Here is a 19,996-nt window from a genome sequence, read left to right as displayed (position 1 = left end):
TGGGCTCAAGCATGCCTCCCACCTTAGCCTCCCAAAGTGCTGAAATTATAGGCATCAGTTACCATGCCTCACCTGCTTCCCAATTTTTTTAATTCTAAATTTTAAATTTTTAAATTTTTAAAATTTACAATTTTAAACTGATCATGCTCCTTGGTATTCACCCAAAGGAGCTGGAAAAAAAAAAACATATATCCACACAAAACCTGCACACAGGTGTTTATAGCAGCTTTATTCATAATTGCCAAAACTTAGAAGCAACCAAGATGTTCTTCAGTAAATGAATGGATAAACCATGTCACAACCAGAGAGTGGAGTATTATTCAGTGCTAAAAAGAAATGAGCTACCAAGCCATGAAAAGACATGGAGGAACCTTAAATGCGCATTACTAAGTGAGAGAAGCCAATCTGAAAAGGCTACAGACTGCACGATTCCAACTAGATGACATTCTGGAAACGGCAAAACTATGGAGACGGTAAAAAGATCAGTGGTTGCCAGGGTTGGGGGGAGGGAGGGATGAACAGGTGGAGTGCAGGGGACTTTTAGGGGAGTGAGACTGCTCTGTGATGCCTCAATGATGGATGTATGTCATTCCACATTTTCCAAATGCACAGAATATACAGCACCAAGGGCAAACTCTCATGGAAACTATGGACTTTGGGAGATGATGATGTATCAATGTAGGTTCATGGACTGTAACAAATGGACCACTCCCTGTAGGTTTTTGATGGTGGGAGAAGCTGTGCATGTTGTAGGGGTAGGTGATATATGGGAAATCTCTGTACCTTCTGCTCAATTTTGCTGTAAACCTAAAACTGTTCTAAAAAATAAGGTTTATTTTAAAAAGAAATAAGTATGTAAAAACCTTTATACCTACCAGTGGTATACCTGGGGTGGGGGTGAGGGGCAGAAAGGTCCATCCCTCAGGGTCAGGCAAAGAGTCTGTAGAGAATGTGACAATAGTGATAAAACTAAGTAGAAGCCAGTCTGGGCTGGGCATGGTGGCTTACGCCTGTAATCCCAGCACTTTGGAAGGCCAAGGCGGGTGGATCACCTGAGGTCAGGAGTTCAAGACCAGCCTGGTCAATATGGTAAAACCCCATCTCTACTAAAAATACAAAAATTATCCTGGCGTAGTGGTGGGCACCTGTAATCCCAGCTACTCAGGAGGCCGAGGCAGGAGAATTGCTTGAATCTAGGAGGCGGAGGTTGCGGTGAGCCGAGATCACACCACTACACTCCAGCCTGGTCGACAGAGCAAGACTCTGTCTCAAAAAAAGAAGGAGGAGGAGGAGGAGGAGGAGGAGGAGGAGGAGGAGGAGCTAGTCTGCTTCTTATCCTGACCATGCACTGGCAATTCTAAATGACATCAGTGATAAAGCCCAGTTCCCAGCCCCAGCCCCAGTCCACCATTGATGCAAAGCAAGCAAAACACGTCCAGAGCCCTCCAACTGGCTGCTCCTAAGCCAGCCTGAAACCCAAGGACTAAGGAACTCAAGAAATGCCTGACTACAAGAATCAGTGAAGAACCAGAGGCTTAAAGTTATGATCCCCTGAAGCTGACTCAGAGATGTCCAGGCAGGCCTGGGGCCCTAGAGCGAAGTGTAAGATCCTTTCCTGGAGCAAGGCAGGTCTAAAGTAGGGCCAGCCGGGAGTGATAGCTCAGGGAATCTCAGAGAGCCCTTACCTCTCCTGTTGCAAGCACGGGCTCCCCTGAGGCTGGGGGCAAGGCTGAGCCTATGGGGTGATCTACAGATCTCACCTGGGGCCAAGAAGGCTGCAGGAGGGTGACCAGGCAGCTTGAGGCTGTGACCTCCTACCCTGGGCAGTTCTGCTCTCCTATGGCTGTGGGGCCCACCCACTGTCCCCGCTCTGGGGAGCAAGGCATGAAGGCACCAAAGGTGGAGTCGGGAAAGGAGAGGACTTCGCCAAGCCTACACATCAGGCCGCACTCGCAAAGCCTGTTCTTCACTGTTCTCTCAACACTACCTTTTGAAAGCTTCTCTCACATGAGCTCCACCACCTCCATCCCTGCTGAGTGGCCAAGTCACCACGCTCCCCACGGAAAGACCCCAGGCCTCTGTCCACTCTTGCCCAGTCTCTGTCCCCTTTTGCTGAGTGTTTGATATGTTCCTGGAGTGAGGGCCATCCCATGACTTTTATATTCCACCAAGGACAGTGAGTACCAAACTGACGACCTTCATCCCACCAGACTGGGAGTCAAGAAGCCATACTCTGTTATCACCTTAGCTATGTGGCCACAGCCACGTCACCTGTGCTCTGAACTTCCTCTTCCACAAATGTAAAACCAACAGGGCTGGATGCTCTCTGAGGTCCCTTCTAAATCTAGCATGCTGAGCTCCTCTGGGTAGATCTATTGCCCATCCCCTCAGGCAGGGGATGCCAGCCCAGTGCACAGTCCAGAGGAAACACCACACAGAGCAGAACACAGAGGAAATTAGGCTGTTCCCAGGGCTGGAGAGACTCAAGAAGGCTTCTGAGCAGGCTGAGCAGAGAGGACACTGCAGAGGGGAGAAGTGCCATGGGTCAGTTGGGCGAAGGCATTTGCTGGAAGTGAGGGAACACTCAAGGGAAGTAAGGAGAGTCCTCTCCCTGACAGCCTCCCCCACGGCCACTCATCCTGTCCCTCTGCTCTGGGCCCTACCCCCACTTCTAAGTCAAGCAAACCCAACTTCTTGAAAGCAAGCAAACAGCCACAGAGCAAGACGCACACACTTCTCACCCATTCCCAGCCAAGGGGAACGGGCTATAGTTTGTTGACAGAGAGAAAAGTAATCAATTTTTCATTACCCAGTGAAGGCAACAGAATGTCTCAGGATGTCAACAGTTTCCAGGCAACAAAGACAAACCAAATACACAGGCCCCTCACCTGAAAGCTGTTTCCTTTACAAGCATCAGCTTGGATGAGAGGCAGGGAGGAGAGAGGCAGAGGCAGGTGAAACCACTTGGCAGCCACAGCGTATGAGTCAGATGCTGAGGCTCTGTGGTTGTCTGCAGTGACCCCATTAGCAGATCTTGTCAGACTATGACTCAAAGCAGAGCCTGCAATGGGGGAGGATTCAGGCGCAAGATGTCAGAGCAAGCCCGGAGAGACTGGCTAATGCGGCTTATTCATTCATTTATTCAGCAAACATTTCTTAGGGCTCTTAGGCCCTGGGCTCAGGCCTGAGGCCCCGGTCTAGCTGGGGAGATGAGCGTGGAGACAGCGTCCCCTCACCTTGAGGATGAGAAGACTGACAACCAGAGGGAGGAAGTGACTGTCCCAAGATCACAGAGCTACACAGGGGCACTTGGCGGCTGTGCCGTGGGTCTCCAGCACGCAGCAGGCCTATGCACGTGGAAGGAGGCTCAGGAAGTGACCGGCACAGACATAGTCTCATCCAGAATTAACACAGGGAGCTTTCCAGAGACCTTTAGCAAAAGTGTTCAGATACTGAACCAAAAAACTAAAAGGAGATCATTAGAATCTCTTATGGTGCCTATATTATTGTTATTTTTAACTCTCAAGGTGATTCTAACCAAAACAGAAAGGATGGCCCTTTCTGGAGCGCCTTCCCCAGCACAACGTCGGGCCTCAGAGCTCCCAGGATGTCTCCTTGTGTTTGCGTTAACGTTTCTCAGTGAATGTCAATGGAGATTCGAGAATAAGTCAACACAGGTCCTCACAATAAATGCCAAGGCTTGTTAGCAGAGTAAACCGTGTGCTTAGCCTGTCTTAAAAGAATCTTTGCTGAGTAAACACAAGAAAGGCTTTACTTGAGAGTCAACAGAGCAAGGAGCTGAAGCGCCCCGCCAGGCTGGAAGGTGACTCCACTGGCACCGGCCGCAGGGTCCATCAGGAGCCCTGGGAGGGGAGTCAGGATTGGCCATGTGGGAGCTGGAGCATCCTCAAAAGCCCTTCATGGCAACATGAGGACACCAAGGTCCAGAGAGGCCAGGGGGCTTGTCAAAGGCCACACAGCTTGTTGAAACAGAACTAAGTCTCTCTTACCCAGCAGCCTCTGCTCGCCCAGGAAGCCCTTTCTCTTGGTGAGGAGGCAAAAACCCAGTCCACAGAAAGGAGGACCTGGGAATCAATCCCATTTGCTCTGAAGTATGAAGAAACTGACGTCTTAACCTTCCCAGGGCAGTTTTGGTATTTAAAGAAGACTACAGGGAAATGAAGCCCTAATGGTGGCATGTCTGAAATGACAGCAGTGGGAAAATATTTTGGGTCCACATAGGGCTTCTAGCTTTTTCAGTCTCTAAATGTTCACACTGATTCAATATTATCCTTGGTGATAGTGGATAAAAAATAAGCCTTGTGGTGAAACCCCATCTCTACTAAAAGTACAAAAATTAGCCAGGTGTGGTGGTGTGCGCCTGTAGTCCCAGCTACTTGGGAGGCTGAGGCAGGAAAATCGCTTGAACTCAGGAGGTGGAGGTTGTAGTGAGAAGAGATCACTCCACTGCACTCCAGCCTGGGTGACAGAGAGACTCCGTCTCCAAAACAAACAAACAAACAAACAAACAAATGAAAAACAAGCCTGAACTGTTTTCTATCTTTTCACCACACCCTACAACTTCTTTGACAGCTTGATATGCATAAGGTTCTCATTTTTCCAAGTAAAGAAAAATTATGACCTGAAATCTTGGACCTATAAGTTTATGAGTCTCAAAACCCAAGTACAACCACTAACTTAATATTATCTCATTTAACGTGCCACCAGAATAAAACCTTCCAATATTCAATTTTTCATTTAATTTGAGAATTCCTTTCCTCTTTCTCAAAAGAATTTAAGAATATAGATCAAAGTACAACTATGCAGTAAAGTCAATAAAAGAGCTGCCAAAATTTTTATTTTAAAAATCGGTGCCAAGAAAAGGAAGAGGAGGTAAATACCTTATCCATTTGGGTTAATTTAATTACTGAGATTGGGCATCTGGTCTGGTACTGAATTTCTCAGCAGCTGAAGCAGAGAAGAGAGAGTGTGAAGTCACAGAGCTCTCATTATCATACAGCAGGATGCAGACTAATGCCCAAGAGGACACAAACTTTCTCCTGCCCCTAAATTTTACAAGAATTTTTCACATGAGACCTTATTTAGGAGACCAAACAACATAACAGCCTGCTCAAGTTTTCTGGCAAAAGCAGAAATGGTTTTCATGTGGCCTTTTCTTCCAACAACCTTTGAGGAAAACCAAGGGTGCGCCAGATTGCACAGTGATTCAGTGACATCCTTCTTTGTTTTTAAACAAGAAATGAGCGTTTTAAGAGGCGAAGTCAAGCGTGCTAAGTAAATTACAAGGGAGGGAAGACCATATTAAAGTGCTCTTGGTTTCCTCTTGGCTGGGTCATGGGAGGGCACACAAACATGCTTTCCTTACTAAGGTGTGGACTGACTCACTCATCCCTCAGCCAAGCAGCCACACAGTCCTGACTGTGGAACTCACACCCCAGCCTAGAAGCACTCTAGCGTGAAGGGGTCAACCCCAGTAGCCCTTCCCAGGGTTGGCCACTATGGTGCAACACTGAGCCAGCATCTGAAAAACAAACATTCCTTTTCCCAGCAAAGCAATCCAGCGTACATGAAATTGTACCAACACAAAAATTCCATTAATTCTGAAAATCCAATATTTGACCTTCCCCATAAATAAAGGGTGTAAAAATAAAACAGCCTTTCTAATTGTAGAAACTGCTTCTTTGATTTCCTTTTTTTTTTTTTTTTTTTTTGAGACAGAGTCTCTCTCTGTCACCCAGGATAGAGTGCAGTGGCGCGATCTCAGTTCATTGCAACCTCCAGCTCCAGGGTTCAAACGATTCTCATGCCTCAGCCTCCTGAGTAGCTGGGATTACAGGCACACACCACCACACCCGGTTCATTTTTGTATTTTTAGTAGAGATGGGTTTTTGCCATGTTGGCCAGGCTGGTCTCTGACTCCTGGCCTCAAGTGATCCACCTTCCTCAGCCTCCCAAAGGAGTGAGCCACCGCACCCAGCCACTTTTTAACTTTTTAGCCACCAATTTATATGAGATAGCAAAGAAACGCTCAACAGTTTTTGAACAGGAACTATGCTAAGTGTTTTTGTGTTTTTTTGTTGTTGTTTTTCTTTTTGTGAGGCGGAGTCTCGCTCTGTCGCCCAGGTTGGAGTGCAGTGGCGCAATCTCAGCTCACTGCAAGCTCTGCCTCCTGGGTTCACGCCATTCTCCTGCCTCAGCCTCCTGAGTAGCTGGGACTACAGGCGCCCGCCACCATGCCCGGCTAATTTTTTTGTATTTTTAGTAGAGATGGGGTTTCACCGTGTTAGCCAGGATGGTCTTGATCTCCTGACCTTGTGATCCGCCCGCCTCGGCCTCCCAAAGTGCTGTGCTAAGTGTTTTATATGTGCCATCTCATTTAATTCCACAAGAACTCTATGAGGTAGGTGTCAACATGATCCCTACTATGTATATGATGGAACTGAGGCACAGAGAGGTTAAATAACTCACCCAAAGTCACACAGCCCTATTTAGCGGCAATAGGATTTGAGTCAACCCAGGTAGTCTGATATAAGAGCATTTAACCCTGTGTCCCAGAAGACTTACATGATCTCATAGCTGGAGGAAGCATCTAGTTCGCTTCCTCCTGAAGCAACACTGTCTTCCATATCCCAGCCTCAGCTTAACACCCAGAAAGCTTTTCCTTATTTTTCTTATTTTGACCTAAAACTGTCTCAAAATTGGTCAGAGTTCTTCCTTCTAGAGCTACTTGAAAGTTGAGTCTCTCTTCCACATGAAACCCTCTCCAATTTTTAAAAAATCAAAACTAGTGTTTTTAATTTAGAAAAGTAATGCATGTTCATGGTCTTTAAAAATTCAAGCAATATAGAAAGGATAAACTGGAAAGTAAAAATATTTCTTCCACCTCATCCAATCCCTGTCCTCAGAATTAATCGTTGTAATTACTTTTGAATCCTCCCAGGGTTTTTTAATACTATAAACATATGCACATAATTTTTTTTTAACTCAAATAGGGTCATGTTATGCATACTGGTGGGGCAACTTACCTTTTTCCTTAACAAGGTGTCCTGGATGTCTTTCCATAGCAGCATTCCTATACATAGCTACATGAAAACATCAACATTTATTCAATCTGCCTATCATACACTTTTTTTCTAATACAAGCAATACTTCAATGCAATTGTACATAGCATAGGTTCCTGCAAATGAAATTCCTGGATAGAGGGTAAGTGCACTTTTGAGAGAGAGGACCAAATTACCCTCAAAAAATTGTAGTAGTTTTGGTCAGGCGCAGCGGCTCACGCCTGTAATCCTAGCACACTGGGAGGCCGAGGTGGGCAGATCACGAGGTCAGGAGATCGAGACCATCCTGGCTAACATGGTGAAACCCTGTCTCTACTAAAAATACAATCAATTAGCTGGGCATGGTGGCAGGTGCCTGTAGTCCCAGCTACTCGAGAGGCTGAGGCAGGAGAACGGCGTGAACCCGGGAGGCAGAGCTTGCAGTGAGCAGAGATCGCACTTTAGCCTGGGCGACAGAGCGAAACTCCATCTCAAAAGAAAAAAAAAAATTGTAGTAATTCAAACTCAAACAGGCTGAAGAAAACATTAAAAATTTTTTTCTAAAAATTGGAACTTGTAGTGATGGCACAGTGGCTCACCACCTGTAATTCAGGTACTTGGAGACTGGGGCAGGAAGGTTGCTTGAGCCCAGGAGGTCGAGGCTGCAGGGAGCCTTGATTGCACCACTGCACTCCGACCTGGGTGACAAAGCAAGACGCTGTCTCAAAAAAAAAAAAAAAAAGTAAATCAAAAAAATTCAAAATCCCCACATTATTAACTGTGGTTTTTAAATTTAAAAAATTCAAAATCTCCACATTATTAACTGTGGTTTTTAAATTTAAGAAATTCAAAATCCCCACATTATTAACTGGTTTTTCAGTCTTTAATAAAATAGTGGAATGAAACATTAAGGGGCTGGGTGTGGTGGCTCTCGCCTGTAATCCCAGCACTTTGGGAGGCCAAGGCTGGAGGATCACTTGAGCCTAGGAGTTCAAGACCACCCTGAGCAACATGGTGAAACCCTATCTCTAGAAAAGACCGAAAAAAAAAAAAAAAAAAGTAGCCGGGCATGGTGGCATGTGCCTGTAATCCCGGCTACTCGGGAGGATCGCTTGAGCCCCAGAGTTCAACGTTGCAGTGAGCAGAGATCACACACCACTGCACTCCATCCTAGGCGACAGTCAGACCCTGTCTCAAAAAAAAAAAAGAAGAGAAGAGAAAGAGGAGGAGGAGGGGAAAGGAGGGATGGGGGAGGAGGAGGGAGAGGAGGAGGAGTAAAGAAAGAAGAAGAAAAAGAAAAACGTTGTAGGAATTTACACCCAAATCAACCAACAGTCCATTTTCCCAGGTTTATCAATATCGCCTTTTATCAAACGGTTAACTTTTCCTTCCACGTTTGAAGACAGCTCTTCATTCATATATTCATTTACACAACACATTCTTTCAAACAATATTGACTACGCATCTTTTCCTCAGGCGCTGAGTGAGGAGCTGGGTTTGCTCTGATCCGGGAGTTTCCAGCCCTGACTGACTTATCCCCCGGTTCATCAGAAGAGCTTATGAAAATGCAGATTCCTGGTGGCTGCCCCGAGGTGCTGGTTCAGTGGGCCTTGGAGGGGCCCGGCAAGTTGTTTCATTCATTTTTGTGTTTTTGTTTACCAGCTTCCCACGTGATTTAGCTATTTGGTAAGGAGCCAAAGGTAGAGCAAATCTTCCCTCTCCTTTCTCTGGGTAAAATCGCCTTCTGGAAATGAAGGCGCCGGGAACGGCCAGGACCCACTTCTGGGAAGTGAAGGAACAGGGACCTGGTGAGACCTCTCCTGGTAACGCCGAAATCTACTGCTGCTCCCGAGTCCTCCAAGCAACAGCTCGGGCTCAGGATTCCGAACTACAAACGCGCCCCATCCCATTTCTGCTGGCTAATGAAAGCGTTGGCCTTTCCCGACACAGAGGCTTCGAAACAGATCAACCGCCTTCATCCACTAATCAGCTCCTGACTAAAGACATTCCTCCGGGGGACTGAGGGTCAAGAGCATGCGCAGAAGCCGGCGGGCCCGAAGGCGCCCCCAGCGGCTAACAAGCCTCAGTGAAACTGGAAGGTTCGGCTTCCCTCGGCCACACTCGGTCTCCAGCCCCGCCTCTCGGCCCGCCTTTTCCTCCCAGCGCCGCGTTGATGGGCGCGCAGCGGGCTCTGAAAGCTCGACTGTGGGCCGGGCGCTGTGGCGCACGCCTGTAATCCCAGCACTTTGGGAGGCCAAGGTGGGTGGATCAAAGTTCGCGACCAGCCTCACCAACATGGTGAAACCCCGTCTCTACTAAATTAGCCGGGCGTGGTGGCGCACGCCTATAGTCCGAGCTACTCGGGAGGCTGAGACAGGAGACTCTCTTGTCCCTGGGAGGCAGAGGTTGCGGTGAGGTGAGCCAAGATCGCGCCATTGTACTCCAGCCTCGGCAACAAGAACGAAACTCCGTATCAAAAAAAAAAAAAAAAAAGCTCGACTGTGGGCCTGCGACCTTCACGCGCCAGCGCTGGAGAGGTGCCAGGCTCCCTGGGGCCGAGACCGGGGCAGGCGACGACACTTCATCTGGCCTCCTAGCCTCGGCCTCTAAGCTTCCTGCATCTTCTGCTTCATCCTAGGTGATGCTGGACGTGACAGAGAAGGTGACAGGTCACCCTGAGTGCGGGACTCCGTGTGAGTCTGAACGAAGTGGGCCTCCAGGTACCACGCCTTTGCTTCTGCTGTGGCATCTGATGAGTTCCCTGTTCATCTCTCCAGGCATACCCAGGGCAATCGGCCCTGATGCCTAGGGGCTAGGCTTGCAAGACTGCGCATTACGTTCACAGAGCCGGAGTGCAAGGCCAGATCTGCTACCAACAGCATCTCTGCCTTCGTCCTCATCTGGTTCCCGCCTCAAACCGTACCCGTGCTGGGGAGCCTGGAAGGTGCGTGCTGTGAAAGTAAATGAATGAATGAGGCTCCTGGTGGATGGCGGGCGCATGTTTGCCCCTGTAGGGCTGCTACAATGGAAAGAACATTTGCTAGTCTGGAGTCATGGGTTCCAGTTCTGGTTCCGTTTATCATTGCTGCTTAATAAGTTCCTCCCCCATCTGGGTTCTAACTTCTTCTTTTTTGTTTTTGTTTTTTGAAACGGAGTTTCAGTTTTGTTGCCCAGGCTGGAGTGCCGGAGCGCGATCTCAGCTCACCACAGCCTCTGCCTTACTGGCTCAAGCGATTCTCCTGCCTCAGCCTCTCGAGTAGCTGGGACGACAGGCATATTTTTAGTAGAGATGGGATTTCACCATGTTGGTCAGGCTGGTCTCGAACTCCCGACCTCAGGTGATCTGCCCACCTCAGCCTCCCAAAGTGCTGGGATTACAGGCCTGAGCCACTGCGCCCGGCCAGTCCTAACTTCTTAACGTGTAAAAGGAGACTTGAACTCTGATAAATATATGTTGAAGGCCAACAAGGAGCCCAGCATTAAGTATTGGGGATACAGGTGAGCAAAACGGACAGCCCTGATCCCCAGAACATACAGTGTGGAGTAGGAGGTGACCTTTCCACCTTGGCCTCCCAAAGTGGTCTCACTGTTGCCCAGGCTGCAGTGCAGTGGCATGGTCATAGCAACTGCAAAGGTCTGGAGCGTGAAACACACACATTTCTTGAATTGGACATTATAAGCACTCTTAAAAGCATACAAGTCAGAGGTGTGGAAGCTTCAGCAAGTTCAATTGAGAAGGCCTTGGAGAATTCTTTGAAAGCCCCTAAGTATTTGAGCAATCCTATAAACGTATGTGAAGACCTCTGACCCTGTTTTCTGATGGAAATGTCCAGATTATTGATCTGACCGGAACAGTCCAGGTTCCATGATGCAAGCAGTGGTGTCTGTCATCTGACTTTGAGAGACATCTGGCTCTGTTTCAGAAGAACTAAAACTATAGTTCCAGCTACTTCGGAGGCCAAGGTGGGAAGATGGCTTGAATCCAGGAGGTTGAGGCTGCAGTGAGGTGTGATCTCACTACTGCACTGATCTCAGCACTGCACTCCAGCCTGGGCAACAAAGCAAAACCCTGTGTCAAAAAATAAAGTAAAATGAAAGAATTTAAAATAATTATGCAGCAAAATGTTTACTATATTTCTATAAATTCAAATAAAACATGCCAAATCCTTTCTCCCCCCATAATTTCAATGAGCATGTACAGTAAAATTCTTAGGGAACAATGTGAGCCAGGTAATTGTTGATCTGGTTGAGTAGCACTTTAGAGATAACTTTTATGCGTTCTCCCATTCAGGGCTTTACCCTGTCAGGAGAACTCAATTAGCCCTCTTAATATAAACAAACTGGCCGGGCATGGTGGCTCACATTGGCCCAACAAAACCTTTGGGAGGCTGAGGCGGGCACATAACTTGAGTCCAGGAGTTCAAGATCGGCCTGGGCAACCTGGCGAAACCTTGTCTCTACAAAAAATACAAAAAATTAGCCGGGCATGGCGGCATGCACCTGTAATCCAAACTACTTGGGAGGCTGAGGTGGGAGGATTGCTTGAGCCTGGGAGGTTGCAGTGAGCTGAAACTGTGCCACTGCACTCCAGCCTGGGTGACAGAGCAAGACTCTGTCTCAAAACAATTTTAAACAAAACAATGAACTTGCTCAGAGAGGTTGAGTACCTTCATAAGTTCACACAGCTATGACAGGGTAAAGTTAGGCCTGGCACTTCAGCTGTGTCAACCCAGCATTTCTTCTGCCATGTCACGGAGTCCCCTCCACACGCATACTTTTGTAAGATACAGCGACCAGCCCTTCATGTTTTTCTCTGTCATTTTACAGGCCACTTCTCTCTCATCTTTGTAAGCAAGCCTGAATAATTCAGCTTGAGATAAACATGGCTGCTTTAAAGCTTTACAGCACTTGTATTTTTAGTTCTTCTGAAACACAGCCAGATGTCTCTCAAAAGTCAAATCACAGACACCACTGCATGCATCATGGAACCTGGACTGTTCTGGTCAGATCAATAATCTGGACATTATAATTTTTTTCTTTTTTTCTTTTTTGTCGAGATGGGGGTCTCACTTTGTTGCCCAGGCTGGTCTGGAACTCCTGGGCTCAAGTGATCTGCCTGCCTGGCCCTCCTAAAGTGCTGGGATTACAGGCTTGAGCCACTGCACCTAATTCTTTCATTTTAATTAAGAGTGTTTATCTCTTCCAAAAGGTGGTTTTAAAATTTCACATGTGGTTCTCTCCTTATTTTCAGTCGAGAAGCAGCAAAAAAAAAAAAAAAAAAAAGGATTAGAGAGTAAAACAATTGGCAGGAGATTTTGGATATTTTTACTTATCCTATTGTGCAACACATTCAGTGACAATACAGGTTTTCGAAGTTGTTTAGATGGTTTGTCTGTGAGCATGTCTGTTCCTACAGTTCTCCAGAACATGAGAGCCCTTCATGCCTAATCTGGGCTCCTGCTGATAGACTTCTCAAGGGGTGTGAGTTGGCCAGCCATGGACCTGGATACATGGACCAGTGGCTACAGGAGATGTGAACACAATGCTGAGAGCAATGGAAATGTAAGCAAAGTAACATGTATGCTTGGTGAACAATCAGAAGTATGAAATATGAGAAACCAAACCTGCCTGATTGATAAGAATGGGGGGCCGGGTGCAGCGGCTCACCCTTGTAATCCTAGCACTTTGGGAGGCTGAGGCGGGCGGATCATGAGGTCAGGAGTTCGAGACCAGCCTGACCGATATGGTGAAACCCTGTCTCTACTGAAAATACAAAAATTAGTCAGGTGTGGTGGTGCGTGCCTATAATCCCAGCTACTCAGGAAGCTGAGGCAGGAATATCGCTTGGAGGCGGAGGCTGCAGTGAGCCGAGATCGTGCCACTGCACTCAGGCCTGGGAAACAGAGTGAGACTCTGTCTCAAACAAAACAAAACAAAACAAAAAACAAACAAACAGAATGGGGGGTAGGCGGTTTGAGGAGCATGAGGCTTGGACCTATTAGACCTGGAGATTTGGGGAACTAGGGATGGCAACCGTGTTCCTTGTACTGTATGCAAAAGGGAAGTAACAAGTATTGAATGTTCACTTACCTCTTTCATTCCCCAATATGAAGTAGATAGTCCCATTTCCGAAAAGAAAAAGAAAAAAGGAGGCTCGGGAGAACTAGAAAGCAGATGGAACAAAGAGGACTTCATTCAGTATCAGATGAATTAAGTTAGTAGTTCTATGTATGTATGTGGGTCTTCTAATTTGATTTTCAAATTGTTCTTTAGAAAGATTTTAGCTATATTAAGATTTCTTAAAAAGCTGGGCCATGCCAGGCAGGGTGGCTCATGCCTACAGTCCCAGCCACTCAGGAGGCTGAGGCAGGAGGATCACTTAGCCCAAGAAAGGCTGCAGTGAGCTATGACCATGCCACTGCACTCCAGCCTGGGCAACAGTGAGACCCTGTCTCAAATAAATTGAGAAAAAAAAAAAAAGAAAAAAAAAGCTGGACCAAGAGTATAATTTCAGGCATCAATTCTGTAGTTCCTTACTAGAGAAGTTTCTCTCAATGTGTACAGCACTGGAAACCATGAGGAGGTGGCAGGACAGCATTCTCTGCTGAGCGTGAGGTTGGCTCTTGGTGTTGCTTTGCTGCAACTGTCATTTGCCATTGATGATGGTTCTTCTCTTCCTCCAAGGGAGAGGGAGAGAATGCAGTCTGAGTGGGGGGAGAAGCCTGGGCCATGCACTTACAGACTGTTAACATTGGAGTCTTGCTAGTGAACATTTTAGTTGATTGGATTGTTTGAATAGCTGAGTTTGACATTTACAATATTCCTAGCTTACCACTTAATGTCTGCTCTTCTAGATGCTGTCCTTTTCCCATATCTTGTTAGTATTCTCTTTAACCCATTCTTCAGCTTGGTGAAGTGTTAGTATTCCCTCCTCTGACACTTGTTCACTCAGCACAAAGAATTCCTACTGTTACCTCTCCAGAACCCTACAGTCATTACAGATGAGGAAGCTGATGCAGGTAGGAGACACGACCAGAAGCATGGGCCATGCTGTTAAGAGAACAGGGACTCAGAGTGGGGTTTTAATCTGGTTCACCCACCCACTTACTAGTTTGTAACCTGAGAGCTTCCACTTCCCCATCCCCAACATGGGGTCATCCTGTCATGGGACTGTTGTGAAGAATGAGATGCCACACAGACGAGCAGTCCTAGCTAATGTTAGCTGTTAATGGGTGAAGGAAAAGCAGGCACTTAACATGTGGATATAGGCTATCACATCCTCACTAGTTCACAACTGCCCTTTAGTACAGGCTGAGCATCCCTTATCCGAAATGCTTGGGACCATTTGTGTTTCAGATTTCTAATTTTTTTTCAGACTTTGGAACATTTGTATATACCTAAGGTTTTTTTTTTTTTTTTTTTTTTTTTGAGATGGAGTCTCGCTCTGCCGCCCAGGCTGGAGTACAGTGGCCGGATCTCAGCTCACTGCAAGCTCCGCCTCCCGGGTTCACGCCATTCTCCTGCCTCAGCCTCCTGAGTAGCTGGGACTACAGGCGCCCGCCACCGCGCCCGGCTAGTTTTTTGTATTTTTTAGTAGAGACGGGGTTTCACCGTGTTAGCCAGGATGGTCTCGATCTCCTGACCTCGTGATCCGCCCGTCTCGGCCTCCCAAAGTGCTGGGATTACAGGCTTGAGCCACCACGCCCGGCCAACCTAAGGTTTTTATATATACTTTATGATCTTAGATAATTTTAGACAGGGTCCCGCCCTGTCACCCAGTCTCGAGTATAATGGTACAAACATGGCTCACTGAAGCCACAGGCGAATACCACCACGCTGCACTGATTTTTAAAAAAATTTCTTGTAGAGGCAGGCATGGATTTAAGTGATCCTCCTGCCTCAGCCTCCCAAAGTGCAGGGATCACAGGCATGAACCACCATGCCTGGCCTATGGTTTTAATATACAGGTTGGGCATTCCTAACCCAAAAATCCAAAACGTTCCAATGAACGTTTCCTTTGAGTGTCATGTTGATGTTTTGGATTTTGGGTAAGGGATGCTCAAGCCATATATTAAAAACACAAAACTAGCCAGGCATGATGGCTCATACTTGCAATCCCAGCACTTTGGGAGGTCAAGGCATGCAGATAGCTTGACACCAGGAGGTTGAGGTTTGTCTACAAAAAATTAGCCAGGCATGGTGGCATGCCTGTAGTCCCAGCCACTTGGGGGTGGCTGAAGTGGGATGATTGATTTGAGCCTGGGAGTTTGAAGCTGCAGTAAGCCATGACTGCACCAATGCATTCCAGCCTAGAACCCCTCTCAAAAAACTTAAAACTCTTATAATACTGACACCTACATACTCCTACCCATTGTTAACTGCACCTTACTCAAGGTCCTAAATTGTTCACCATCCCATCTTTTATATTTATTACTCTTATCAGATGCATATACTTAAAAAGTCTCTGCTCAAAGTGTTGCTTTGAACATTCCCAGGCATGTATCCTCATGTCCACATGTAGTTTCTCTTGAAGTAGAACTGCCATTTTCCCCAAGTAGTTGCAGTAACTTATACAAATGGTCTTTTTCACATTGACATGACAGTCCTGGCTAGGAGTCATGCTTTTCATCACTGAATGTCTTCATCTATTAAATGCTAATGCAGATAAGGATAAGACTCATTCATGTGCCTGGCATGTCATTAGCTGCTCTGAATACACAATACCCATGGTTTATTATATAATCCAAGCCTGAAAAGTCGAAATTTCCATTCATGGTATTATTAATTGGCAAACAAAAAAAGCTCTTAGCTTTTGGAACCCAGGTTTGAATCTTGTTTTATCCACTTTGTCTAACTGGGGACCTTAATAAACTATGAAGTAAACTTTCTGCACTCCTTCAGTGTTACCGTAAAACTCCCAAGCATTTGGTGAGACATTACACAGCTAGGTCTTAGTTTCTTTACAACCTTGGGATGTAGCAGTCAATTCAGCATAGGTCAAAGTTCATTATTAGGCAGGGTTGTATAGGGTAATTACCCAGGAGGCTTTCTAATGCTGGTCTGTATTACCCTCTGCCCCCAGTGGAGGGGACACACCTTATAATCCTCAAGTTTATACAGGTAACCTGGACAAAGCATCTGCTCTGATCCTTCCTCCTGCCACCCCAGTGCAGTTTTTAACACTGTACCATGAGGTGCCTTCTTGTTAGCATCAGGATTGTCTATGATCTCACATCTGGCAACAGTGGCAGGGAAAATCCAGCCTGTGTCATGGCAGAATAGGTTGAAAGCCAACATTACAAAACTGACACCATTTTTGCAGAGCGCATTCCCAAGCTATGGGCAAGACCAACAGCAGTAAAGTTCAGCTTTTTATTGAACACGTTATAAAAGAGATTTAGTCAAAAAGACCAAAGCCCATGTCATCATCAGACTCCTCGGATTCTTCTTTCTTTGCTTCCACTTTCTTCTCCTCAGCTAGAAAAAAACAGTCAGGTGTTAGGATTTCCATACATCATCTACTTGTGGAAAATTAACGGCAATTTTACCTATAATACTTTTTTTTTTTAAATCTCTACACTCCTCCCAATACTAGAAACTCCATGTTTCCTACCTGGAGCAGCAGCAGTGGAGGGGGCAGGACCTCCTGCTGGTGCAGCACCAGCTGCTGGAGCAGGTCCACCAGCCCCTACATTGCAGATGAGGCTCCCAATGTTGACATTGGCCAGGGCCTGCAATACATGTGCATGCATAGGTAAATGCCCAGTTCTGTCCTTGTTACACAGCGCTCACGTACCAAAAACAAAAAGTATCCCCCCTTCCAGGTTACAGTGATCAACCCTTAACACTATATACAGTGGGTTCCACATCCATGGTTTCAACAGTGGAAAAGCATGCGTACCAAACATGTAGACTTCCAAAGTATACAGGAGGATGTGCATAGGTTATATGCAAATACATTTATATAAGAGATGGAACATCCTGGGATTTTGTTATTAGTGGAAGGTCCTGGAATCAATACCCTAGACACTGGCTTTTCTTTGCTAACAGCCAAAACTTAGGTTAGACAGGGCAACACACTACTGTTCAGCTTTGAATCTGATAATTACATTCCTATATGTTAAGAACCTCCTGAGGTAGCTGATTTCCCTCCTTTTACAAATAACATGTTGGCAAAAAAATAATCTAAACTTCCTGAAACACTCAAATGAATATTCTTTCCACAGTTCCATGTCTCCTCTTAACAGTGAACTCAAATTTTCAGTCTACTAAACAAACATAGGACTTCAAAAGGGGCCTCTTAAAGATGACATAGGTACAATGTTTACAATCTTTCAAAACTCTTTAGAGGACACAACGCCGGAGTTAGATGCTATCAGCTTAACTTGCCAGAGATTAAGTAACCTGTACAATGGAAAATAGCCAGTGCAAGCTCCATGACCAGGAATCTCGTCTTTATTAGTCTTTTATATCCTAACACATAGTACTTACTGTTGTGTCAATGAAGTCCGCTAAACCCAAATGTCCATTAAACCATAGTTTTAATGCAAGAATTTGCTTGCAACTTTAACATGGGTAGTACCTATCTCCCGGGTGATCCTTTTTGGGAATAAATGACCTGAATCAGATTTTTTTTTTTTTACCATGGTTTCAGAGCAAAAGGGAAACCAGAGTCTGATAAGGAAACATAAGACTTGAGAAACTGAAATCTTATTAGCTCCTAGAGATATAAACGCAACCAAATACACCTAGGAGATCCAGCGGCATGTGGGGCCTTATGGCACTGCTGGAGGTACTTCAGCATGTACACCTGCCCTCGTAAATCAGCAGGCTTTACCACATCACTTTGCCACCATCACCTTACCTTTGCAAACAAGCCAGGCCAAAAAGGTTCAACATTTACACCGGCTGCTTTAATGAGGGCATTGATCTTATCCTCCTACAACAAATAAAAACGTCAATCCATCAAAACGTAGCGTATGTAGTATCTCCAAAACGCTGCAAGTCAAAGGCAATTCACTCAATAAAAAGTGTACAGGACATGTTTAACCAGCTCAAATATTCTATCAAACATTCTATCACAAGCAAAAGAGATGTGTGCCAGGCGCCCTGCAATGAGGCGAGCCTATCACTGCTGTTTCACGGGCTGGGACTTGCCTGAGTCACGCAGCTATTTTTAAGTTAGAACCTGGAAGGTGGAGCCGAGCTGGGGCGCTATCCTCCACGACCCGGGGAATTCAAGGCAATTATACCGAAAGAAGTCCGAGTACGTGTCCCTGGGAGAGACGAGGCGCGGGTCAGGGTGCCCAAGCGCTGCGGAAAAGCTTTTCTACACGAAGGATCTTGGAGCCAGAGAGCCCAGCCTCAAGCGCACTCCACGCCCCCCGGGCCCGCACGTGGTCCCTGGGGCCCAGGCACCGCTCTGCGAGAGGCCCCAGTCCCGAGGAGCGCCCGCCCCATGCCGCCTGTCTTCGCGGCCTGGCCCCGGCCGGAAGTGCTGGGCCCAACGTCCTGGAGCCGGGAACCGCATGGAGAGGCGGGAGTCACCGCCCACAGGCAGCCCGGCCGCCGACCTGCGCCCGCACTCACCGTGACGGTCACCTCATCATCATGCAGAATGAGGGCCGAGTAGATGCAGGCGAGCTCGGAGACGGAGGCCATAGCGCGGGCAAGTGTGGGGCTGGCGCTGCCGGACGCGGTGCTAGTCGCCGGATGAAGTGAGGCCCTCACTCCAACGCGGCCTTAGCTTTCTCGGAAGGACCGAGCACCTTCGCGACAGCTGAGGAAAGGGGTTCTCGCGCCTATGCGCAGTCTCTTATGTGACCACGCGGACCAATCGGCGCCCGCACCGGACGGAAGAGGCGGACCCAGGACCGATTGAAGACGCCTGCGCGCTGCGCCTGATTCGTTCTTCCTGTTGAGAAAGTTTCTCAGCGCCAACAGTTACGGTCTCACTTTATTTTGTTAAATTATAGGACTTGAGACGGTTAAAAACACTTTTAGGATAGGGTTGCGTAGGTATTCGGACTTCGCCGCCGTTGGTTCCATGAGCTGCCTGACTTGGCAGGAGCTGCGCTGTGGCCGTGGTGACATTGTTCGTAATCTCCCAGTTAGGCGTCGCGGCCTTCCCAGCCGGCGCTGACCCTGAGAGTAAAGGCTGCGTCCCACCTTGGAGGTCGCTGCTTAGCGCTGGGCCGTGGGTGAGATAGATAGATGTAGGTAGATGTAGGAGGACGAGCAAACTAACGGCATTATGATAGCAGTAGCCGTGGAGCGCTTACTATATCCCAGTCACTGAGCCACATTCTACAAGGATTCACGTAATCCTCACACAGCAGGAGTTGGATGTTATCTCCATCTTGCAGATGGCAAAATTAAGTCTTAGAGCCGGTAACTAGCCCAAGATAGTGTAGTTACCGCGCGGTGGAGCGTGGATTTGGAATCTAGAAGCCTTAGACCTGGTAACTAACCCAAGATTGCATAGTTCCGCGCGGTGGAGCGTGGAGTTGGAATCCAGAAGCCTAACTTCACCGCCTAGTGCTTCGGGGAAGGGGGATTATGGGTAAATTGTATACAACCTGTTATTTGTTATCTGAACCCAATTTAAATTCCTACCTTCAAAAATGGTCACCTTTACATTGCTCGTGGAATTTGCTTAGTTTTACTGGAAGGTTAGTTCAAGATTTTTTTTTTCGGGAACCTTCTTTATTTAGTCCATCCCATTATTTAATAATCATCTCTGATGAAACATTTCTGTTGGAATCCACCAATCTAGAGTCCTATTTGGGTCAATCTTAACTACAAACAAATATTTTCATATCCCGAATTTTTTAAAAAAGTTTTTATAAAGCTATCAAACTTTTTAAAAATAAAGCTACTGAGTTTTCATCCAAATCTAAGAAGCCATTATAGTGGAATTTTGGTCAAGAAAGCT

At 46.7% G+C, this 19,996-nt stretch overlaps 1 protein-coding gene and 1 non-coding gene across 3 annotated transcripts; one reads left to right on the top strand and one right to left on the bottom strand.

Moving 5' to 3' along the window:
- Positions 1-13,560: 13,560 nt before the first annotated feature.
- LOC112628213 lies at positions 13,561-13,775 on the top strand. The gene has a single exon (XR_003120376.1). It is a non-coding gene; the product is annotated as a small nucleolar RNA U3 (small nucleolar RNA).
- Positions 13,776-16,420: 2,645 nt separating this feature from the next.
- RPLP1 (ribosomal protein lateral stalk subunit P1) lies at positions 16,421-18,857 on the bottom strand. 2 transcript variants are annotated; one of them, XM_025389912.1, is made up of 4 exons: positions 18,652-18,857; positions 17,927-18,001; positions 16,676-16,793; positions 16,421-16,539 (listed from the first exon to the last, which is right to left on the bottom strand). In XM_025389912.1, the coding sequence occupies exons 1-4, from the start codon at positions 18,721-18,723 to the stop codon at positions 16,460-16,462; spliced, it is 345 nt and encodes a 114-aa protein (XP_025245697.1). In that variant the 5' UTR covers positions 18,724-18,857; the 3' UTR covers positions 16,421-16,459. The 2 variants fall into 2 exon arrangements, with proteins under 2 accessions (XP_025245697.1, XP_025245698.1); XM_025389913.1 differs by lacking the exon at positions 17,927-18,001.
- Between the last annotated feature and the right edge of the window lie 1,139 nt (positions 18,858-19,996).

The sequence above is a fragment of the Theropithecus gelada genome, chromosome 7a (assembly GCF_003255815.1).
Source record: "Theropithecus gelada isolate Dixy chromosome 7a, Tgel_1.0, whole genome shotgun sequence".
Classification (NCBI taxonomy): Eukaryota; Metazoa; Chordata; class Mammalia; order Primates; family Cercopithecidae; genus Theropithecus; species Theropithecus gelada.
The sequence above is the reverse complement of the archived record's forward strand: the minus strand, read 5'-3'. Positions and strand labels throughout refer to the sequence as shown.

Coding starts and splice junctions, on each gene's coding strand:
- RPLP1 (XM_025389912.1), bottom strand. CDS start 18,723: ATGGCCTCCGTCTCCGAGCTCGCCTGCATCTACTCGGCCCTCATTCTG. Junction 18,002..18,651: donor ATGATGAGGTGACCGTCACG/GTGAGTGCGGGC, acceptor TATTTGTTGTAG/GAGGATAAGATCAATGCCCT. Junction 16,540..16,675: donor CTCCACTGCTGCTGCTCCAG/GTAGGAAACATG, acceptor GTTTTTTTCTAG/CTGAGGAGAAGAAAGTGGAA.